The 24,881-nt window shown below is 49.4% G+C and overlaps 1 protein-coding gene across 2 annotated transcripts in view; it reads right to left on the minus strand.

Annotated features, from left to right (window-relative positions):
* Positions 1 to 24,881, minus strand: part of AFAP1 (actin filament associated protein 1) — a 135,421-nt gene that overhangs the window by 44,692 nt on the left and 65,848 nt on the right. For both annotated transcript variants that reach the window (XM_031437914.2, XM_031437929.2), the window contains exons 4-8: positions 24,017 to 24,125; positions 16,056 to 16,267; positions 12,331 to 12,510; positions 3,967 to 4,062; positions 1,218 to 1,299 (exon numbers count right to left, since the gene is read on the minus strand). In XM_031437914.2, the coding sequence (XP_031293774.1) occupies positions 1,218 to 1,299; positions 3,967 to 4,062; positions 12,331 to 12,510; positions 16,056 to 16,267; positions 24,017 to 24,125 (679 nt within the window). The remainder of the gene's footprint in view (positions 1 to 1,217; positions 1,300 to 3,966; positions 4,063 to 12,330; positions 12,511 to 16,055; positions 16,268 to 24,016; positions 24,126 to 24,881) is intronic.

The following is a 24,881-nucleotide window of genomic DNA, read 5'->3' on the forward strand; positions in this document are numbered from 1 at the left end:
CAGGACAGAAAAGTCATCCGTGGTTGCCAGGGGCACAAGTGAGCGTTTCAGGGGGGACAGAAATCTCCTAAGTCTTGACTATGGGGACGGTTATATGCTTGTGTTTGTCAAAACTCAAAGAACTGTACGCCGAAAGGGGAGAACTCTGCTGTATGTGATTGATATCTTTATAGAGCTGACTTTAAAGAGAGAATTCAATATTTGTTCGCCCACGTCCACAGCAGCATCATTCACCAGAGCCAAAAGGGGGAAGCGACTCAAGCGTCCATCAGTGGATGGATGGATAAACAAAACGTGGTCCACCCAGACAAGGAATATTATTCAGAAAGGAAGGAAATCCTGCCACATGCCTTGTGGGTGCACTTTGAGGACATTATGCTCAGTGAAATAAGTGAAATTAGCCGGTCATACACACACAAAATACTGCATTATCATACTTGTATGAAGGTCCTAGAGGAGTTAAAGGGCAGGGAGAGGAGAGAATGGGGGCTAAGTGTTTAACGGGGACAGAGTTTCAGTTTTCAAGATGGAAAGCGGTCTAGAGACAGACGGTGCTGGTAGCCACACAACTCTGTGAATGTACTTAATGCCACTGAACCTGGACTTAAAAATGTTTAAGGAGGTAAATTGTATGTTATGTGTATTCTACTACAAATAAAAAAATTTTTTAATGTAAAAGAAATAAAAGACATTTTCAGACAATCTTCTTAAAAAAGATCAGAAATCTGCGAGCCTGGCCTCCTTGTTTTAAAGATGGGGAAACTGAGGCTTATTAAAGGGTAAGAAACGTGCTCAAGGTCCTTTCTTCAGCAAAGGCAGCACTGGGATGGGCACGCGGGTTTACCGTCTCATCATCCTAAGCTCTTCCCCGAAAATCATGTCTCCCAGCAAGATGCAAATCCGTTTCAGTGATAAATCAGGAAGTAATCTGCTGTGAGTCGTAAATTGAAATTATGCAAGGCACGTGTCAAGACAACAGGAGAAAACCCAGGCTGAGGTTTGGCAGGACTGGCATGAAGACACGGAGAGAGGGATAGTATTAACCAAAGGGTTTCTGTCACTGTGATACAGTGATGACATCCACATAACCGAATTACCAAGGTGTTTTTTCACACAATCAGAGTTTACAGATTTGACTGTGGTGTTTTTTGGTCTTGTGTGTTTTTTGTTTTTCAGGGTTTTTTTAGTTACGTATTTTTGGCACAAGCAGAACTCACCTTGTTCTTTACCGTTACACATCGTAATTCCATTTTCTATAACACCCTCCCCATCTGAGCTTGGTCTCTCTGAAGACAGCTTCTGTGAGGATAAAAAGATGAAGTTATTCTTACAACGGCCACGCTGACAAAGTGGTTCATCATGGACCAATCAGAAGTGAAAGGAAACACGGGCCACGTTCACAATGATCTGGAGACAGAGCTCAACTGTAACACAGACTAACTAGCTGGCTGGTTTGCTACAAAGACTTTAAAAGGAAAAAAGAACAAAGAAAACCCTAAGGTTATACTAACACATGCTTATAGTGCCAAACCTGTTTCATTCAAATCATTTTGAAAATTATATTAGGATTACAAAAAAAAATTCCCCTCACCAAACCACATTATCCTTCCAGAAATCAACACTACATCACCCATGTAATCTCCTCCTGGCATTCACCAGTAACTGGTCAAGGGTCAAGTCTCCGCTGGCAGCAATACACTCAGGACGCCCACAGAGAGGCAAGGGACTCTCAAACTGTCAAAGAGCACTGGATACTTGTAATGCTTTTAGTCCTAATATCCGGGTGTGAGGGGCACAATTAGGACTCTAGGTTAGTATCTGAAGAAGACACTGTTCTGAGCAGAGCCCCTCCCATTCCGACCAGAGACCCTCTGGAGTCTTCTGAGGGGGTAACAGCTCCAGGACGTCCCTCCTTAGAACCTCGAGTCACACCCTAGTGCCATGGAGACTGGCCAGCAGGGAGACAAAGTACCCGGCGATGCCAGGACACAGCGGACACACCCTCAACTCATGATAAAAGGTCCAGGCAGCGCTGGCTGAGGATGGCAGACAGGGGCCAGCAATCCCCAGTGGTGCTGGGAAGAGCTGCAGTGAAGAATCATGGTGTCCTGGGGGGCCCGAGTACGTGCAGTGACAGTGACAGAGCCCAGCTCTCAGGCCAGGAAGCACCCCTGGGATCTAGGCCAACAGGCCCAGCCAGGCAGTCACAGTGCAGCCTTAGAAAACAAGGTGCAGAAGGGCACTGCCAGCTCCTGTCTGAGCGGGTCGAAGAGGAGCTCTGATGCACTGTGTACGGGAGACAGCACAGGACCAAGCTTTCTGGAAAGTAACTTGCTTAGCAGCATGGATCAAACTTGTAAAATAATTCTTTGGACTAGTAAGTAATCCACCTTCGAGGAAATTAATCTCAGGTAGTAGAGAAGCAGCAAAGAGTCACACACACACGAAGCATCATGACTCAAAAAAGAAAAGAGCCTGTTCTGGGGCGGGGTATACACATGGTACGTGTATACGCATGATATATATGACTCGACGTGATAGTCGAGTCATACGCATTGGATATTATTCAGCTGGTGAAAATGCAAAAATGCTTGCTATGCATTTTCAAAAACCTGGAGAATTGCTAATAATATAAAGGTAAGTGAAAAAAAAACAAAAAGCAGCATAAGAAATTAAACGCATCAGATTATCTAAACTGTGAAAGAAACACACGAATAGGAAAAAACTCGTTTAAACACACGTAGAGTATTGAGAGGAGCCGCCCCTGAGGGGGACTCGTGAGTGACTTTATTCCTCCCATTCTGTTTCTCTGAACTTCCTAAACTTTCCACAGGGAGCAGGCATGAATTCTGTGATCAGGACAAAGAGAAAGGCCTGCTCCGTCACAGTACCAGGGCGAGGGGTGTGAGGTCGCCTTTACTTGTCAACCTGGGGGTGTTTGTGGATGGAACTAACAGTTAAATTGGTGAACTCTGAGTAAGAGGATTACCCTCCATGATGTGGGTGGTCCTCACCCCATCAGCTGATGTCCTGAAAAGAAAAAATTAAAAAATGGACAGGTAAGGGGGAATTCTCCAGCAGACCTCACCTGCTGGAGAAGCCTGCCTTTAGGCTTCACCTGCGCAGTCAGCTCTCCGGGCCCACACTACAATTTTGGACTTGCCGGCCTCCGTGGTCAAGGAAGCTGATTTCTCATAATAAATCTCTCCATGTGGACATAGATACACATACTTACACAATGTTACATATAGAATTTTTTATTTTATATTTAAATTTTATACATATTATATAACATATAAAATATGTACACACGTACATACATACACCCCCCAATGGTTCTGTTTGGAGAACGCTGAAACAAGAACGGACAAAAAAGGATCTTCTCGCTGGCGGGGCGGGGCCTCAGAAAGTTCCTGGGACACAAGCTACCAGCTGAACACTGCTGGCAGGAAGCCAAGGATCGCCAGGGACCCGAGCTCTTTGCACATCCAGACAAACGGAGCCCGACCAGGGAGCGAAGCTGTGTGTGCGGGGCGGGGGGGTGACGGGCTCCTCCGCTCTGGCGGGAAGGGCCCCCCTGCCCCACTGCAGCACCCCTGTGCCCGAGTACAGAGTAAAGAACAGGAAATGTAACCTGTCTGCTGGAAATAAACCTCTGGCAAGGCACACTTACGAAACGCCTGCTGTATTCCAGAACACAGAGCTGCCTGCAGATCTCTCTCTGCTTGGACACCTTAAATCCTTTACACCGTAAACCCACTTCTGCGCCTATAGCTGGGAATAGCAAGATCCACCACGTGGTCTGTGACTGCTGACTTGTGCTTCATACAGAGTAGGCAGGAGCCATTATTTTTTCTCTTTTTTTTCCAACTAGAAGTGCTGAAACTCTCAGAGATGTTATTAAAACTTTGAGGGAGTCCTAAATCAACTGTAAGATTAATTCCTAGAAAGAAACATGCCCCTTACCTTCTCCAGTTCTGCCTTGTGCACCGGGGAGCTCGAGGTGGGAGGACATTCCGGATCCACTGGCCCACTACAGCCACTGTAGACCTCCCTGATCACCTGTAGTGAGGGCAGACATTTCTGAGTACATCCAGTGCAGAGATGTTTACATAAGGGGTCAGAGCAGAGGCATGAGGTGTGGGAGGAACATCGAGGGATCAAAGTCATCTGGACTGAAGTTCTGGGACGCCAGGCACTCATCTGTTCACTCACTCATCATTCACCAAATGTCCCTCCACTTCTGGTACTGACATGGGTGCTGGGACACAGATGAGAACAACGTACGTGAGAGTCCTGCCCCCGTGGAGCTCCCATTCCAGCAAAATTCAGAGACCACCGTAAACAAAGAGCATCACCCAAAGATGAAGGCAATGTAAGACAGAAGCACTACAAAGAATAGAAGGTGGTCTTTAACAAAAAGAGGGGCTGATTGAGACCAAGAGAGGCCCTCCTGTGATGATATGTAAGCTGTGAGCTGAGCTAAATCGTCAGAAGGCTGCAGCTGAGTGAAGAACTGGTGGCAAGGGCTCCAGGCAGAGGGAATGAGGTGCAAAGGCCCTGTGGCAGATGTGAAGAGACTGCAGGAAACCCAGGGTGCCACGTGGCCAGAGATGGAGCAGGAGAGGCCGGCAGGGGCGAGGGATCCACTGTCAAGGGGCTGATGCCCAGAGCCGTGGATGGGATAAGTCAGCAGAGGAGCGTAAGACAAAGCAGGACAGAGATCCCAGAGAAAGATTGAGAGCCGGTCAATACATGGGGTAGAGCCTAAGGAGAGAGGCGGGTGAGAGTCTGAACTGCAGTGGACAGGGAGGCTGCAAGCCAACGAGGAGCTGCCTCCCAGGGGCAGGGAGGAGGAGGGAGAGAGCCGGGGGAGCGCCCAGCAGATGAGCCCCAGAGGAGGGTCTCTGTGAGGGAGGAGGGGGCATGACTGGAGAGGACACATAGGGAGGGGAGGAGCAAAGGAAGGGCTTTTCAGAGACAGGAGGGTGGACCGGGATCTGGAGAAGGCAGGGAGGATGCAGAAAGGCCAGTGCATTCGGCAGTGGGAGTCTGAGAAGGCTGCGGAGTCTGACCAAGCCTATGCTCCCAGTGACTGGGAGGCAAGAACATCACTGCTCCCTGAACGTCACAGCCTCTGTGATCTCAGCTTCCTTAGAAACAGAGGAAGGCGTATCAAGATGACCCACCTTGCTATTCATGACTAAGTTAAGAGAAAAATGTTACCCTAAGCCAGCATCCAGCACATGTACGTTCAAAACACAGAGGCTGCTGTCACCGACATCATCACTGCCAGCAACCTTGTGGTTTATGTCGAGAGCTCAGAAAGTGACTGTGGCCCGGACCCGGAGATGCGAGCAGCATCGTGTGGTGCTCCTGGCGTTCACAGCCACCCCTGTGGTCCCCCGCTGTCCCTCCTGGCCTTCCTGAGGACTCGCAGAGAGCTAAGTGTGATCCTGATCACTGGAGACATATGGCAAACGAGACAGACAAGTCTGTCTTTCAAAATCTTTCAAAAGGTCTTCTATTCTTTTTGGAACTAAGCTGCAGTCTGAGTTCAACTCAAGTGCCTTCTGAGCCAAAAAGAAAAAAAAAAAAGTAAGATAGAAAGAAATGCCAAAGTCCCAGATATCTTCTGTGTAGTAATTTTGCAATAAGATCTCAACAGACACATCCAGAGTTCCTTGGCTTGCTCTGGGGTTGGGATCAGAGCCAGGAACTGACAGGAGACTGGGGTCGTGTTATCAGCCACTCTGCTGCTCAGTTGTTCTATAAAAAATCAGAGTGATGTCCTCAATAGAGACTCAAACAGGAGATGAGAAAAGAAGAGGCCCAGAGAGCCTCCTGCAGTGGTTTCCTCCTTGTCTACTGTGAGGTGCGGAAACAGAACTAGAGGTGACGCCGACCCAGTGCCCTGAGCCTCCCGGACGTCTCTGAGCGGAAAAGGTTCGCTTCCCTCAGTTTCTCTGTTTCACGTGGGTCTCTCGGCCGCTTTTTCTGTAGCGCATCTTTACGCCCTCACCTTCCCGATGTTTGTTAAACCTTCAGTTGACAAGGCACACTTTTATTGGATCTGAAGACTAGACTTTCTCTTTTCTCTGGGGAAAGCGGACAGTGCGATGGGAAACTCCCGGACTTTTGCAGCAGAAAGAAGCTGGGCTTGAAACCCCAGTTCTGCCACCTGCTCTGTACACGCAGCGAGTGCCTGGGCTCTGAGCCCCACTCCCCCATCCTTCCTGAATGAGCACAGGGCAGCGCCCCACCTCGAAAACTAAATGACGAATCAGACGTGTGTGCCCGGCCCCGCTCGTCTCCAGGACCAGGATGGACACTGGGAGCACGTGAGCTCCCTTCTTGGGACTAGAGCCTTACACACACGAAACCGTGTTTCAACTGTACACACACCCGATGCTCACGAGGTCATTTCCACTAAAAGGCCGACCCCTGTGAAACAAGACCTCCAGGAACCTGTCTCTTGACAAAGTCTCTTTTTTCTTTCTCCTCTTTCTTTTTCTTCCCCAAGGAGGGGCGGGATCTACAAAGCCCTTTGGTGGGACTGCTCTAGATAGACCTCAAGTGTCTCCCGGAGGAGGTGTGCGCCCTCTCTTCCTTCTGGATCGGCCCAGGCCCCGCGTGACCAGGGAGCCCCTCTGACCGTCCCCCGCGGGACACAGCGCGGCTGCCCACCCACGTGCCGCTGACAGCCACGCGCCGCGGCCCAGCCCGGGCCACGGGTGCCCTGTGCGCCCAGGCCTGCTGCTTCCGCTGAGCCGGGCTCGTTCTCACGGAAGGGGCCCCGCCTCCCTTATGCCGCTTTTCCCAAGGCCTAGCACATAACAGCCGCTAAAAAATAGTTTGATTAAAGAAAAAAGGAGGAGGAAATGAAGAGGTAAATTGGACTCAAATTTCCTATGATGAAAAAAGGTGTGAGTAAAAAACAGAAGGAAAGAGACTAGGCCATCAGGTAAGGTAAGTAAAACCTCGTGACAAAGTTTCCCCAGTCCTCCGCTGAAGTCCTCAGGGAGGGGGGACTTTTTAAAAAAAAAAAAAAGAAAGAAAGAAAGAAAAAGAAAAGAAAAAGAGCATCCAATTAAAGCCGTGCCTGCAGCACCAACACGCCCGGCCTCGCTGACTCCCCCGGTCACGGGACAGTCCCCCCTGCTCTCCGCTGTCCACATCAGGTCCTGTTTTGCCAGCCAACAAAGCTTTGGGGGACCTGAGGAGTCTCTGAAGTTCTGAAGCCAGACGAGGTTACCGAGCCATCAAAGCTAGCTCCCTAATGTGGTCACATTTTCTGAGAAGCCTTTCCTGATGAAAACCCAAATATCTGGATGCTTACAAAGCTGTACAGGACCCATTACGCCATCTCCTCCCTATGAGTTTTCCCTGCTGAAGCTTACATTCCTCGTGGAGAGACCAGTGTCTCCCACAGCTTAGACTGGGGCGGACATTCAGTAAGCCCAGCGGAGAGCCGGCGTACCTGGGCCAGGTGGGGTTACTCGTGGCACTCGGACATCACGAGCCTATTTAATAACAGGGACAGAGAAGGGCACCGTGGAAAAGGTCAGCGAGCAGGAGCCAGTCTTTCTTTCCACGGGTTTTATCAAATGGCTGGGTTATTTCAGTTATCTTCATGAAACTGTCTACTCTGATCTCTGTTTATTGCTGTATTGCCCCTGCAGAGTTAATCCAGAAATAGTAAATAAAGGGTTTATCACTCAATTTTTTAAATAGCTGCAAATAAGGTTTTTATATTAATGTTTCTTTTCAAAGAGCCACATTCTGTGAGAAGTTCTCTAGGTCTTTAAGAGAACTAGAGCCAAATTCAGAATCACAAATCCTTCAAAAAACAAATTGTTATATGTTCTGTGGTATTTTTGTTTGCTTTTAACTTGAGCCCTCATCTCCAGAAACACAATCTCTGCACATTTTTTAAGGAAACCTGACCACTCGGTTTCTGGGAATATTGGCTCTTGTCTTCTGACTGACCCCGACAAGATGGTTCATGTGTTCAGCATCTGTGCACGCTCACACACACACTCACACACACTCACTCACACACACACACAGAGTTAACTTTGGCAAGAGCTGCTGGTAATGGAAGTTGCAGGCCGAGAGGGGAGAAACAAATCTGGCAGAAATCCTTGAAGGAGTGTCTGTCTGGTCATGTCCTGGCCGAGGTCCCCACGCTTCTCGCACCTGACACGGGGTGTGTGTGTGACTTGCTTAAAAGGTCTTTCATTGTTACACTGAGGCCATGTTTCAAAATACTGAAAGCCTGGATAATAAGTTTAAGACAACACGGGATAATAGGAGTTTATGTTAGTAAAAGACTTGGCATTCGTCTTATAAAACAATTCATGTCAGAGAGTTGACAGTTTTCACAGAAGGAATCCTAAGAGGTGATAGTAATAAATCACACATGTCAACAGTTTGTTACAGTTCTAAGAGTGCATTTGTATGGCTTTTTCATTCCAGCTTTTTGATCATTCTGATTAGTGTTATTTCCACTTGATAGATAAATGGGAGTGTTTGGTGGCCCAAAATATCGCGAGTTAAAGGCATTCCCAGAATATACTCCAGATTTCCAGACCCTTCACTCAATCTTCTGTCCCTCTAACATTGCTACCATCAAGATAAATAAGGGTTGTTCCTTTCATGATCGTAGTTCTTTAATTTAAGAAAAAAAAATCTACTTCAGTCACAAAGATGTGGCCTTTACAAGGTGAGATAAAAAACCATGATGACAGCATTGACTTATTACACATAAGACTATGATTTCAAAGTTTTAAAACATCTAAAAAAAATAGAACAAAGTTGGAGCCACAGGCTAGCTGCTGATATGACCAAATTCAGGATAAAAGTTACCTTTGAAGAGGGAGAGAGAATTAATAGGGGAGGCACGTTTCAATTATATCTGTGGTATTTTAGATCTTAAAAAGCATAAAAGATATAAAGTTAAAAAAAAGAAAAGTTCTTAGGTCCAGAATGAATCTAATCACCAGGAATCTGTTAGATTTCAGGTGATTCTGAGAAGGCTGCCAATCTAACAACAGTGCCTGGATGAAACTAAAACATCTCTAGTCTCTGCCGGTTTTAAAAAATTAAAATTCTATAATTGAAACTGAAACCAGTTTTGCCATCTGACTTTGATTTCTAATCAAGACTTCTTTGGTTCTCGTGCAATAATATGCAATGGGAGTAGAGCATAGATGTTAAATGAAGTAATTAATCAATCTAAACCCTTTCATGAAAGATGACTTACCATGAATTATTTACTTCTTTTTAAAGAAATATCAGCAAATTCTAAAAAAAAAAGTCTTGCAATGAAGCTGCCATTGACAAACAGAGTCATCATTCTATACTTAGCTAAGTGCCTCTGATCTGTGAGTACCTCACATCTGCTGAAATAAGATGTAACATTATTTCACTCCATCAGCACCCAGCATCTTGAAAAACTTTTGTCTTTAATTGTCTACTTGCGGGCTGCACTGCTGGCTCGGTGCCATTCCCTAATGAAATAGTAAAATCCAGTGACACCCAGATGACTTCATGGTAGGCCAGTATCATTAAGAAGGGAGCTATTCTTTAGTGCGCATGAAATACTGAACAAACTGTGAGAAGAGAGGAAAAAAAGAAAGCTTAGCTTTCAGAGTGTCCTTCCTTAGCGCTCCACTAGGGACCAGGTAAACACACAAACACAGAAGGCCAGACACAGGTAACTAAGGTGGGAGCAGGTGAAGAAAAAGGGACCACAGTAAGGCTCCTTGCTCATTTCCGCATTCTTTCCCTCCTTGCCGAAGGGAAGGTGCTGAGATCCTAGAAGTAAGGAACAAAGAGAGAAAGTGGCAAATCGTCAGGTGGCCCAGCAGAATGAAAATGAAATGTGAAGCCAGGAAACCCTGAGGTCCACTCCCGGCCCCATCACTGTTGGCCCCTGTGCCATCCCGCCCACCCGGGGCTCGGCGTCTCACCTGTGAAATGAAGGGGCTGATAGGAACACCCTTCCCAGGCAGCTGCTCTGGGGATTAAGAGATACCAAATGGCGGCAAAGTACTTTGGTAACGGTGGTGGGTGACGCGTAGCCTCTTAAGTGTCCAGCTCTGGAAGGCTAAGTGAGCAGCAGCAGAGACTCCTGACTGCAGGGCTCCCATTAAAAAACATCAGTGCGCTGCTCAGTCTCCCACATTACAGACATGAGAAAAGCCCCATCTGTGTGTTCTGTCCCAACAGAAGCAATCTCTGTGGTCATCACAGAGTCTGACCCTTACGCTCTCCTGGGGGAGGAGAGGGAAGTGGAGCTCAAGATTTAACGGACGCCGGCACAGTTTAAGAGTCGTTGTCATTAAATGTCTCAGCAGGCTTTCCCACCCCTCCTTACCCTTTTTTCAAAGCAAGTACTAGCAGGCAATGATGGGATAGAAGGTTTGGACCAACCTTCCTGATAAAGGCAGTTAGGGGAGCAATTTGAAATACACGTAGCGTCTTCACAAGAGCATGAAAGAGCTATCGCACTGCGGAGACACCGAGCTGCCATCCAGAAGCAGGCGGCAATCTGGAGGGAGCCTAGCAGCTGGGACTTCCTTGCCTGCCCCACCCAGAGGGGGCAGCTGAGAGGCTAGGCAGCACTCTGCCAGCTCTGGGGGAGCAGGAGCCAAAAGCTGGAGTCCAGGGCATACCAAGAACGAGGTCCCTGGCCAAACTCCCATACTTAGGATTGAGACCCCTCCCCCCAAGAAATGCGTCTTGGAATAAGATTGAAATAAATATAAGTCTGCCCTTGATAGATTGCAGGCTGACTTCAAGATACTTGGATGGCTCTTAAAATCTCGGGCTCTGAAATTAAACCGATTTTGGAGACCTAATGCCCCTCAAGCACGTGGCTCTCAGAGAGAAAAGCACAGTGCTAAGAATCAAATGACTTCTATACGGACAACTGAATACCCCCAAGAAAAAGAATGAAATTGGACCCTTACCTCACACTATATGCAAAGATTAAATGAAAATGGACCTCAGATTAAATTTAAGAGCTAACATATAAAACTATTAGAAGAAAATATAAATCTTTAGGGCCTTGGATTAAACAATGGTTTCTTAGATACGACACAAAAAGCAATAAAAAGTAATGACACACTATTACATATTACATACAACATGGATGGACCTTGAAAACATTATGCTAAGTAAAAGAAGACAGTCACATAAGGATACACCTTGTATGAGTGCGTTTATACAAAATGCCGAGAACAGGCAAATCTATAGGAACAGAAAGCAGATGAGTGGTTGTTTGGGGCTGGGGTAGGGGCGGGGCGGGGCAGTGACCGTTAGCCTAGGGCGCACAGCGTTTCTTCTTTGGGTTGGTGAAAATGTTCTGGAACTAGATTATGGTGATAGTTGTACAATTATGTGAATACACGAAAAACCACTGAGTCAGACTTTAATAGGGTGAACTGTATGGCACGTGCATTATACTTCAATAGAGCTGTTATTAAGAATTATTACAATAATTTTTCCCAAATATAATGACCAGCAAGATCATCATATAACCCGGCACACGAGATGACAAAATGACACGAACGAGGAAAAGCACACTAAGTAACAGAACCAGGTCCAAACTCCACCAAAGACACTCTCAGAACAACCATGCCTGTGATGTGCTTGCTATGGGGAGAAAACCCAAACAAACATCCCTAAAAGACATAACTAGAAGTTCCAGAACTGAAAACAACCATAGCCAAAATTAAGAACCCAGTGAACAGGAATAAACTTAACAACAGACCAGACACAGCTGAAGAGAGAAATAGTCAGCTAGAAAGTAACAAGAAAAAATTAACCAGACTAAAGGCGGGGGTGGGGGAGGATAGTAAAGTACAAAGATAAAAGCAGGATACAGTGAAAAAGTCCAACATATATTTAAAGGTAGTTAGGGTGAAGGGAATGGGGCAAAGTTATGTTTTAAGGGAACTGGCTGGAATTTTTCCCCAAAACTTATGAAAAGACCAATCCACAGATTTTAAAAGCCCCGGGAATCCCAAGCAGAATAAATAAAAAAGAATCTACATCCAGACACGATGAAGTGAAGCCAGAAAAATCAAAGTGGCAGAGAAAGTTCTAGAAGCAGCTTGCAAACAGGAGGCAGATGGTCTTTTAAAGACAAAATTTAAAGTGATTAATGTCAAAGTAATCAGAATATTCCACTGTCAAACACACAACTATTCAGGTTAATCCATGTTTGCCTACACTTGAAAAAAAATACACATTAAAATAAAAACAGATCTCAGAAGGAGGTTTGGGAATTCAAATGGCTCACAAACAGAAGCAACAAGTTACCTTCAGCCACTGCTCGGCCTGCTCCTTACTCTGGACTGCAAGAACAAGGGGGTCTGTGCCCTGCTGGGTGATCTTCAGCTCGTGTTTCTTTTTCTTGCTGTCTTTCGGGATATACGTGATGGTGCAGCCTTGGAGGGGCAGTTCCATCTGAGGCTGCTGGTCCTTGGAACTTTTATAGCACTGCAGTGAACAGGAGAAATCCAAGTTAGGTTATCGACACTGAAAAACCCAAGCACAACAAAAACAGGGGTACTGACGAGGCACCTGAATGAATGAAGAGTGGAGATGCTCAGAGCCTGGAAGACAGATCTGCAGACTCACAGGCATCACACACACAGCCTCGCTCCATACGCCACCTCCCCTCCACGTAAGCGCAAACCCCTCTGCTGCTGGTTAATTCAGCAACGTCTGCGTGACTCCGTGGGAACAAAGTCCCTGCTCTGACAGTCCTCCTGTTCCAGTGGAGCTTCCTCGTCAAGTGACATGAACGTAATACGTTAGATCTGCTGAAACGGCACAGCCGGCCCGAACGTGGCAGACGGTACCGTGGGAAATTTGTTCCACAGTCTATGCCCCTTGGTATCCACCCGTCTCATCTCTGTTCTCTTTCTGAAAGGCAGACAAACGATTTTATGAAGAGTATAAATAGCAACATATAATATACTAAACGTCTGCAAAAGTTTCCAGCTGAGTAGAGGGTCCACGCTGCTCCGTTTGCATCGCTGACATTCGCTCTAGAGCTCTCAGCACTGTGGCGAGACGGAGCCTGAGTTCCCATCAATTCTCCCTTAAACTAGACCTGTCAAACCTCGAACCAGATCTCTGCCCAGAGGTTCCCTGTGCCCGCTTTGGATTTGTTGTATTACTGGGTCCCAAACGCACACCTCGTAATGGACATACACGGTCTCAGAGCTCAGGTACCTGGGTCCTAGCTCTGTCACTAATTTAATCCGGGTTCCTGGAAGTTGGTTAAGCTTTCTGAGCCTGCTTCTTCATTTGTGAAAGGAGTCATTGCTGTTTTTATTATTATTTTACTGAACTACATTAAATAGTTAATAACAATGACAGCTGCTGCCAAGGACTGAGTGTCAGCACTACACAAGGCATTTCATACATCTTATTTAATCATCACAGCTGTCCATTTTGCAGCTTAGGAGAATGAGGTCCAGTTGGTTAAGTGACTTGCCCAAAGTCAGGCAAACCGAACAGTGTGGAGCCAGGACTCCAGCCCCAAACTAAGTGCAGAGTCTGCATCCTGGACCCCAGTCCACTTACTGATAAAAGAATAAATAGAAACCGATTTTCAGAAAGATGTTGAGAGTCCCTCCTATTTACAGTTCCAGAACCTTGGCTCCCAAATGGCACAGGCCAGGAGACAATCCACTTTTTAAAAAAGTCCAACTGACAGTGGCCCTGTCCAAAAGGAAGAAAAAAATACACCAAAACCAACTAGCCTCAGACTGCTATGAATGTTTACCATTTACCAGATTTTTCACATTCTCAGTAAGTGCATTAAAAAAAAAAAAAGGTGAGAAGGATACTATACTAACAGTACTGTGGAAGGAATTAGAAAGGAAACTTTGTAGCTCTTTTTTTCTTTAAATGCCTCAAGATGTATGTGTTGTCAGTGATGTGATAAACGAGACTCTGGAGATGTCTACAGGTTGGATTCCCAGGGAAGATGATGCTAAAACAGAGTGGCGCACAGGGTATTTAGTGAGGTGTGCCCTTAGAGAGCTACACCTGTAGGAGGAGGGGAAGGAAGCAGGACAGGGCAGAGGGCGAAGCGAAGCTAAAATGTAGTCCAAATACAAGGCCCTGATCCCGCGGCAGCTCTGGAGCTGGAACGCATCATCAGGCTTGTCCCGTGAGGGGGACAGTCACACCTAGGGATCGCTTGGGATGCAGACGCCCTGGGAAGGGAACATGAACTTGGCCAGCTGTCTGCCAGCAGCCCTCCCTGCAAGTGAGGGAACACATGCTTCCGCCTAAAGGGGAACATGACAGTGTGCACCACAGAGCCACCCGGGTGCAGAAAGGAACAGGTTCTGGAAGTAAATAAAAAACGCTGGTGATGGTGGCGCCTGTGGGAAGATGGGCTGGGAACATTTAGGGGAAGATACTGGCTTTTCTTTTCCATTTATAGCTTTCTGTTCTGTTTAAACTTCGAAAGTACTTGCTTTTATTACTGTTAATTTCTTTTTCACCATCAGCAGGGGTCATCTGGACAATTGGATCATAGGTCATTTTTGAACAACAGAAAGCTTCATAAGAAAACTTTGAGTCTGCGTGTCATCAAAGACAGTGCTTTCACACGGCTTTCCATTCATCTCTTCCTAAATATTTACAACTACCCTAAGTGGTGGGTATTATCACCCTGGTTTTGGAGATGGGAAACCTGGTAGGAGGTGGAAGAAACAGAAGAGGATGAGGGAGGGAAGGAAGAGACAGGAGAGGAGAGAGAGGCGCTGGGGCCAAGGCGGGGACACAACACTGCCAACCGACCACCGACCTTGCGGATGCCACGGGCTCCCCGCAGCGCGTTTTAAAACTTCTCTTTTGATCGAGAGTCAACTGTGTATTTTTAAAACATTTATATAACATACGAACATCTTGCAGCCATTATGTCAGATTGTAAATAAGGACTGTATTAATCTTTTTCATCTTTTTTTCATTCTTTAGTTTAAAATTCCCCCATGGCATCATCATTTTTGGCATATTCTAAATTTGGGAGAAATTCAGGCCACACATGTGGAAAAAAACATGTACTCTCATGGAAAAACAAACACAACTTTTTTTAAAACAAAGCCATTAATTTAAAAAAATACAATGTTCTAAGAGTCTAGTAAAATAAGATTCCCATAATTCACAAAAGAAAGTTAAAAGAAAAAGGGTTACCTGCTTCACTTAAAAGTGAGATGCAGAATCACACGTTCTTGTGTGCTGTTGAATGATACAATTTTGAGTGATTTTTCCCCCAGGGTTAATTTGAAGGAAAAACAAACACACACTCTGAAATCCATGATTCCAATAGTCAACCATGGTTTCTAAAGCTGCGAGGGGCAGGAGAGGACGAGGGACAGCGGGCCCGTCATCCTCAAAGGCTCCTGCTTCCTTACTAGGGTCCCTGGAGGAAGCGTGCCTGCAGCAGAGGGTCTGCCTCCTGCCCCTGCTCCCCTGTTCCTTACTCTACCTTTCTATTCGGCCTCTCAGAGTTACAAAAAAAGAAAAAAGAAAAAAAAAAAAAAAAAAAAAAGAACAGTTGGCCTTTAGCTTTCCAAAAGAATTTTCTTTCCCCGGCACTCTCCCCCACACCCCGCCAGGCCTGCCCGGCCCACTTCGATGACCTGGCTTGGAGGAATTCACTGACTCACTACAGATGACAGAATCCATCCTGTAACTTCTGGCAAGCTAGAGCAGCGTGCATTTCCACTGACATGAACCGCAGACGCTGGCCGAGGTGGGGGTGGTTTTGCCCGCTGGTTGCTTTAGGGAGCTGGCGGAGCCAACAGCGCTGAAGACCCAGTAGGCTCGGCCAGGGCTCCCTGCCCGCCCGGCCCAGGCCAGTGCCCGACCGCCGTGAGCTCAGCACGGGGCATGGAGCCCGGGCGCTTCCCTCTCCTTCCCGCCGACGATAACGCTGCCCGGGTGCACATCCCATCCAGTGAGCCGCCGACGCCACCTGACCCACTCGACACGACAGCCACCACCTCGCAAGGCCCTACCAGCAGTTTGGTGTCTTTGATGACGCAGAGCAGCTTGGTCCACTGGCCGAAGCGCTTCTTCCGCAGCAGGAAGGCACAGATCTTGGCGTCCTTCACCAGGTCCATGGAGGCCTCTTCCGAGGGCCACTGGTGCCGCGTCTTCTTCCCCTTTCCATCCTCCTCCTCTTCATCGTACGACTCATAAGAGCTGCTCATGGCATCAGAGTCATAATCTGTCAACAAGAAAAAAGGGAAGAAAAGTAACAAACCAGGTTACATCACCCTTATCCTGAAGACAACCCACAGACTCACGCTATTACAGGAGCGAATGAGGAGGGGACCAGGAAACGCTGATTAGCAAGAGCAGGGGAAATAACTGAGACTTGGACAGTGGAAATTCAATGAAAAGTTTTAAGCTGAAGTGACTAAGAAATCTGTATTTACAGAAACCACTCCTGGACCACTGGACATGGGCCTGGTACCCTGCAGACCCCATGTTGTTAAATCCTCGCCAAGGTCTTGCTGGGCGGTGTGACCCCCACTCTGCAGCGAGTTTCACCAAAGGAAACACCCACCCACAAAGTTTGTTCAAGTCTGCAAGCCCCCCTCCCTGCTGGCATCACCACACGCACAGACCCTTCCTAAGGGTCAAGATCCAACCCAAGGCCACCCCTCCTTCAGGTCATCCTTGGACTTTCAGACACTTAGACCTGCCCCGTCACTCAGCAGTGCGTCGTACTAATAATCTTCAATACTAGATTATCTGTCGTCTGGATCCCGTTCCCTCTTACCCTGGGGCTTTGCACACGCTGCTCTCACGCAGGCTGCCTGCTCATCCCACTCAGTCTCCTGCCTCTGCCCGGATGTGTGTCCTCACATTTCAGGATTTAACTTAGGGCACCTCCTCCACCAAGCCCCCCCGAATCACCAGAGCTGATGCCTACACACCAAATTCATGTGTTGAGGCTCTACCCCCATGGGACTGTATTTGGAGACAGGACTTTGAGGAGGTAATTATGGTGAAATGAGGCTATGGGAGCGGGTCCTAACCCACCCAGCAGGACTGGCAGCCTTAGAAGAAGAGGAGGAGGTCTTGCGCTGTCCCCGCGATGTGAGGACACAGGGAGAAGGCGGCCGTCTGTAAGCCAGGAAGAGCGCCCTCACCACAACCTGACTGCACCGGGGTGCTGCTCTTGGACTTCCAGCCTCTAGAACTGTGAGAAAATAAACGTCTGTTGTCTTGTAATCCAGTCCATGGTGCTTTGTTATGGCAGCCGGGGTAAGACACGAGGGGACATGCCCCTCTTCTCTGCTTCCACATTACCCAACACAAAATACACCCCACTGTGTTGTCACTTCTGTTTGCCCCACATCAGGCTGAGTCCGCTGTGGGAAGGGAGACCTCCTTGTTGGATGGGACTGTCCCAGCACTTAAAGTACCTGGCAGGGGGCAAGCAACAGACTTGCAGACAGGGAACCATCAGACCAACTTACATCATCCTTGCTGAGCCCTCAGAAGGATGGCTGGCACGTTAGAGCGACTGTCAGCGACACTGTTAACCTCAGCCCTGCTGGATCACAAGCTCCTCGAGCCAGTGTCTGACTCCTCTCCGCCCTCCTCTCAAGCCCCGGCACACCTGAGATACATTCGCTCTTCATAATGTATCGAGGAGTGAACACCTAGGTGAGGACTGAAGGGCAGAGGCAGGGGGGACAGCGGCTGAGGGAATGGCGGCACGGAGGCAGGAGCGGCCGGGAGGGCGGACCTGACACAGGACAGAACTCCCGCTGCTCACTCCCTGGGACCTGGATTACATCTGTGCTCTAAAGTCAGGCTTGCATTTTAATTTCCTTGCAAAGAATTATTTACCAAGGTGGGAGAAGAAAGACAGGGAGCTTAGGTGGAACTGTAAATCATGATAAAGAAGTCAAGGAAGGGTTTTGGGCAAGAGGCTAAGGTGACTGAAGAGGTAACCTCGGCAACAGCGTGGAGAACGGGCTGGAGCTGGGGGACAGACAGGGACCAGTCAGGATGCTCTGCGGTGATGTCGGGAAGGACACTGAGGCTGTGCCAAGGCGGGTGTGAGGAGGGGGAACGTGCGCGGCGCTAAGGTTCTCGGTCACAGGCAGCGTGGAGAGAGGGTGAGAGAGAATTGTCCGGAGTCTCCTCCTGTGCTGTGCAAAGCTGACCCTTCCACTTGGCGGCCAGACCTCTCCCTGCGTCGTCCCCGCACCTCCCCCCACCCCCACTCACACCCCTGCCCCCGCCAGCATCTACATCTCCCCAACACCCCCATTTAACATGGTGGCCATCTAAATTCAAATTCCAATTACACTTAACTAAGATTAATATTCAGTCCCTCAGCTGCACCAAGCACGCTTCAGGTATTCCAAGTCACTGGTGGCTAAGGGGCCGCCATATTGGCCAGCACGGAGGGGAGCATTTCCATCATCGCGGGAGGCCTACTGGGCGGTGCTGGAGGCGACTGAGACATGCGCAGTGTGGAGACACAGATGCTGTGGGAGAGACGGGCTGAGGGGAGTGGCACATGTGGGACACGGAGAGGATCAGAGAAAACCACTGACCTCCACTGCCAACCAGACAGAAGAGCCTAGAAGAAGGAACACAATTTGTAAAAGCACCAAAGACATCAAGCATTTTACAAAGAGTGTGGAGCCTGCCACCTCTCAGTCGTATTTATGTCATCGCCACAGAGACCAACTTAGGAGCTACCTTTGTGGGGAGAGGGTGCGGTGGGCGAGGGGCTGGGGGGGCTTCCAGGGCTGGCAACATTCTGTTCTGGACCTGGTGGTGGTTCCACACGTTTCACTTTATGGTAAGTCGTTAAGTGTACATTCATACTTTATGTGCTTTTTGTGAAGTATATATTATAATGAAAGGTCTTTTTCAGAGTCCAGCGTGGCTAGAGCGCAGCGTACGGGGAAGAAGGCATGGAAGTGAGAGACCCCGCGCTGCCCGAGGTCCGAGGCACGCTGAGAGATTCCAGACAAAGTCCTGCTTTCTCTTGGAAAGATTAAGTTCACAGTAGCTTGGGGGACCACGAACCCCTCAGTGCTCAGCTCATTTTCTAGGACATCAAACTCAGGAAACATTTAATGAACAAATAGAAGAACTAATGAACAAATCAGTTATAAGCAGGGAAATTTGATTTCATTCATTCAACAAATGTTTACTGAGCACTTTCAACGTGCCAGGCAGTATTTTTATACTGATCTCTGTGCGCCTGGATCCGGGGGTGAAGCCGGGAAAAGAGGAGGCCCGCTGTGCGCTCACACACACTGACCCGCCGGCTCTGCAGCCACCCAGAGCGGGGCGCAGGCAGTGTCTTCATCTCGGAGGAGACGAAGAACGATGCTGAGAGACCAGGCGACTCACCCGAGACCACATCCTGGTGAACGACAAAGCCGAACCCTGATTTTAAACCGAAAAAAGTAGACTGGGCCCCAGCTGCCCTTTTCCTCAGGGGAATGGATTGAGGTCCACGGCTGAAACAGACAGTAGGTTCATGTCCCACCTTCTTCTGGGAGAACAGGACTGACAGACTTATTTTTAGAAGAACATCGGTTGACTTAGCAGGAAACCGAGCCTTCGGGAGTAACTCTGAGCCTCCGGGACAACCGGCTCCCTGGCAAGTCTCTCTGGGGGTTACTCAGCAGAGCTCAGGGGCTTCCCGGGGCTGTGGCAGGACATCAAAGAGTTCACCGTCTGGGGCTGGGATTTGGGTGATGTTAGGAGGTAATGAGGGCTCTGTGAAAAATTAAGAAAGACGCAGCACGTGGGGAGAGCAGAGCGGCGGCGGCGGCAGCCTGCAGACACGGCAGTGGGAGGAGCAGGTGTTCTCAGAGATGGTGGAGGGTTTCATCTGGGGGCAGAGTCAGGAGGGCGTTAGCTAGAAACCATCAGCCCCGGCATGTCCTGGCGTCCCCGTCGACGTCTGCACTCCGTGCCGACGAGGAGGCAGACCCAAGAGCCAGCAAGAGGGCTGTGCAGGTCTTCACGTTTACGTGACGGTGCTGGCGAGGAAGTGCTTTTCTTGGGCAGAAACTGCTATTGCAGCGCAGTTCGATGGACCTAAAGAACACACTCATACTCTATTATTTTTAACTATAAAATGTAATTTTTAGACATATACTCATACCCCATGAAACCAGAAATGGCATTTCAACCAGCCGCCCTTGAGGAGGGAGAGCAGAGAGAAGGTGAGAGGGAAAAGAGATAATGGAAAATAAAATGAAATATAAATCTGAGCCCCAAACCTCTGCAAGGTCTGCAGTGATGGCGCACACCCCCCAAAATCCCCTCCCTGCGCGCTCTGGGTCGGAGCAGCCACAGAGAAGTCCGTGAGCGATGGGGGAGGGGGGAAGTCTACCCGGAAGGTCAGAGGAGGCCCCAGGCACTGTGGACCTGTCGGGCAGCCCTGTTTGCCTCGGGCAGCGATGGGACTCGGAGATCCCGACCTCTGGCAGCCCAGATCCTGGACAGGGGCGCACACAACTCCATCGCCAAGGCACCAGCTCCTCTGCCAGGCACCTGTGCCGCAGTCAGGAGGGGGTCGGGGACAGACGGGCTGCAGCAGGTCCTGCGGAGCTCAGCGCATCCATGTCTCCTCCACTCCAAGTCCAGCTCTCCTTCCAGACTGCGCTTCCAACCGGATGCTCGGGCCATGGCCTTCCGACTTGGACTCCTTCAACAGCTCGCATAACTCTGTGAGGTCTAATCGTCAAAGTAAATCGTCTGTTTGACCTCATGGTGGCTCTGCTTGTCTGATCAAAGCCTGTTATAGAAATTAGTAATGGAAGCCTTCAGCCAGCTCTTATAGAGGCTGCTCAGAGCAGACCCTTAGGATTTTGGGGCACAGCTACGTCAACCTCTGATGAGAACTATTATTTCTGAGAAATGGCTCTTGGCTCACTGACGCCCTAAACGCTTGGTCTGAGCTGCCCAACGTGGACTCCGGGTCATCGAACCTACCAAGGGGCACTCGGCCATCACATCAGTCTGCATCTCCCTCAGGCTCCATCAGGCCCAGCAGAAGTAAGAAAGGAGCACAAGCAAGTAGCTTGGAGGCCCGTGGCCCCTATTCCATCCACGCTGCCTCCTCCTCTCAACACCGACTCATGAGTATGGCCCAGTGGTTTGCTCGGACGGTCAAGACTTGAGAAGAACTGGTAGCAAGGAATCTGCAGAAGAGGCTGAGAATGGACCTCCACAAGTGGGCTCAGAGTGGGAGGATCTGTGTATCAGGTGAATACGTGGCAGAGACGACCTCAGCAGAAGACCATCTTCACAACAAGGTAACAGCATGGCCCATTATGCAGACATCCGTCAGCCTCTTTGGCCAGAATTCTGGTCTGAGTGAACTCACAAACAAGTTGCACAGTGGCAGGGATGGAGGTTATGCCTGGAACTCAGCACATGGGGTTCCACTCAGGAAGGTTAACCAGATCCCTGGCACCTCTGAGTGTCCCACCTGCACACGATGCTGTCCCCTGTGGCATCAGCCAGCCACTTACTAACAGGTCATCGCTGGACCACTTGTACATGGAATCTTACTTTCTAAGGACAAATGTTTCCTCCAAACACACACTGACCTGGAAGTGGAGACAACAGGCAAACAAGTGGTCTTATGTGGAAGTTCAGCGTGGGTAGAGAGGTGTGTATGGATGCCCGTGGACACGACGTCAGTGGTGGTGCCTTTATGCTGCCCACCTAGCCAGGCTGGAACACTTTCCCTCAAATTCCCGTTCCCGGATGGCTCTGGGTCAGGACTGGCCACCAGCTGCTGGGACCCACTGCAGGTGGGCGAGGATGCCAGGCACCACTGCTTGCTCAGCCGCCACTGGTCCATGGGCTCTCCTCGCAGCTCCGCCTCCAGGGCCCGGCCAGGTGCGTGCGGCTCTGTGGAGGCTGTCCAGCCTCTCCTTCTGGGCCCCCGTGTCAGGAAGTGAGAGACAGGTGGGCTCCCATCATCCTTCCTCTCCCCTAGTCCTCCCCCAGCTTCCCTTGTGGATGGCCAGCCAACTCCACAGGCGTTTCGCTGGTTCCCACAACCACATCAGGTCTCATTCGTTACCCACGACACTCGTGATGGTTCTGCTTCTCTGATAAACTGCACCTGACCTGGGGCTCAACAGAGCTGCCCCAAAGCCAACCAGTAAGTGAAGGCGGGTGACCCTGGCCTGCGCTGGGACTCAGCTGGGCACCACCGTTCCTCCCGGGGAGCGGTCCTCACCCACAGTGGAGGTCCAACCACAGACATTTGATGGAAGCGCCCCAACTGCAGACTCGCTGTCTCCCAGCACAAGTCCCTGATTACTCCTTCTGGAATGAGTTCAACCAAAGGTTCCTGCCTGTCAGCAGCTGAGGAAGGGCTTCTCTGGAGAACAAGACATGACACACATGCTATGTGGGGCTCTGCCAACTGAAAAGAGCGAAAGGCCCCCCCAAAGTCAAACACAACTACTATCAGTTTCTAGCCTTGAAAGTGTGTTGGGGGAGGGGAAGGAAGGAGGGGAAGGCCGGAACCAAAGGTTCCGTACGCTGGGAAACAGCCTCAGAAATTTTTTTTCTTTATTCATTGTTAACAGAAAGAAAGGAACCCAATGAAGTTTTGAATTATATCAAACCATTTAATTTTTTGTGTTTTCTAATTCATTTATTATCTTCTGAAATAGTGGATACTTAGAAATCACCTGAATGCACTTCCCCCAAATAGTTCTAAAATGAATGAAAAGAAAATAGTTAACATACAGATCTCAAAACTCAGTTATTTCATAATCTTCTCATCAGACCTGTCCTTTCTCTCATTCAGAGCACAAATACCTATGGATATCCGGCTGAGTCTGCATTGGACTGTTCCGGAGAAAATTCAGAAAACGGGCAGGAATGTGCCAGGAAGGCCCTGGATTGCCAGGGCCTACGGTCCAGCTCCCTGGCTTCTGTCTGTCTGTCTTCAGGTCCAGAAAACATCCCGGGGCGGGGATTTCCTGTAACAACTGAGTTAGATTCCGCTTTGCTGAAATGGCTCTGCCTGTTTACTGGCAGCAGAGAGAAAGATCAGAAAAGTCCAAGTCTGTGTGAAGCAGAGACTTCAGGTGATGTTAAGACCTGAACGTGAAGGAGGGCGGCTCTGTAAACGACGGAGGAAGCGGGATGGGGGGCTGGGAAACGTGAACGCACGGGAAGCCTGTCCCCGGACAGCAGAGCACACCTTCACCCCCACGTTACTCATCTTTCACCAGGAGAGCAAGTGGGCCTACCTCAGCCAACACAACTGCCACCCAACGTGAGACGAGCGCGCTGCCTGCCAGACCTCGGGGGGGAAGCAAAGCCCAAGGTCTAAAGGCAGATCCAGAGACAGTTATAGACAGGTGTTCAACGTCAGCGCGTCCTTCTGTGCATGAGCATGAAAGCCCGCTGCCCACAAAGGGTCGCTTCTGAGAGTCGCTCTAACTTAGAGGGAAGGGAAGGAAAGGAAGGGAGAGAGAGAGAGAGAGAAAGGAGGAAGGGCGGAGAACGGAAGGGAGGAAGGGCCGAAGGGCTCTGCCCGAGACGCCCACACGTACTTACTTGCAGACACATATCCGCATTGTGGCACCATGACGCAGCCTGGGGGGACGTGCCCAGTCGGCGCAGAGGACCCAATGAAAACATACCTCAAAAACTCATTCCTTTTTGGCCAAAGGGAACACATTTCACTGGCTGATATGTGTTCCCATAGCAACGAGATTTCACTAATTGTGAGTCACAAGAAAGACAACAATCTGAATCACCAAAGGTACTTGGAAGACACCTTAGATGTTTCAAAGTATTTCCCTCTTCAGGTTCAGAATTTCCTGACCTCCCCATTTCCATGGTGTTGTGTAACGGCCCTATTCCCTTCACCCCAGACAAGGGGGTGGGCTCCCCAAGAGTCTGGCAAGCCGGGAGGCCTGCTCCGGCCGGTAGACCTGACACTCACTTGAGGTGATGTATTCCGGAGCTTTTCCGGGACTCAGGGGCACAGCTTCCTCGTAATAGCCTTCCGGGAGGGAGGACGTCGGTAAGGGCGGTGGCCCGCTGTCGGGTGGCTGAGCAAAAAGGGGAGAAACAACAGAGCACAACCATTAGAAGAAAATTCCGTATTTTCACCCCACAGATGTCAACTGGCAGCCTCCTCTTTCCTTTGTAAAGTCTCTGGCGAGAAAGAATATCATCCTACGAAGAGGTTCCGAAGCTCAGGTCCCGGCTGGATCCCTGCTGCCCGCCGCGGCCCCCGACCCTCAGCCCGGCCCGGCCACTCGCCACTCGGTCCTTGCCACGCGCTGGCGGTTGGCATCTCCCGCGAGCCCCAGGCAGGGGCGGCGGCACGCTCGCCCTCGCAGACCCCGCGCCCACACCCTGACCTCCCGCATCTCCAAGCCGGCCTTCTCCCAGGCCCACACCCCCGCAGTGGGGACCTCCGGGCGCAGGCCGGCTCAGATCTGCCCGCGCTCATCACAGAGGGAGCTCTAGTTCCACAGGGACTGAATACACGAGCGTGTTTGCCCACAGTCTCAGCAACCCCCTCCTGTGTGCCAGGGAAACTTTTTAAAAAAGAGAGAAAAAGAAGTCACCTATGAGCCAACCTCTTAAAGAGACTGGAAATGACTCTCCGGAAAAGGAATCTGCTCGTTACTCAGTGCGATCCTGTCACAATTCCTTGCCGAGCTCTGAGACGAGGCAGCTGGCTTTGAAGCCGTAACCTCAGAACACGTTGGAGCCGCAGCTCAGGACCATCCAAACTCTAGCCCACCCCGCTGAAGCACTGCACTCTCAAACGCTCCTGATGACTTAGGGCAGACCCA

Source organism: Camelus dromedarius, chromosome 1, assembly GCF_036321535.1.
Source record: "Camelus dromedarius isolate mCamDro1 chromosome 1, mCamDro1.pat, whole genome shotgun sequence".
Classification (NCBI taxonomy): domain Eukaryota; kingdom Metazoa; phylum Chordata; class Mammalia; order Artiodactyla; family Camelidae; genus Camelus; species Camelus dromedarius.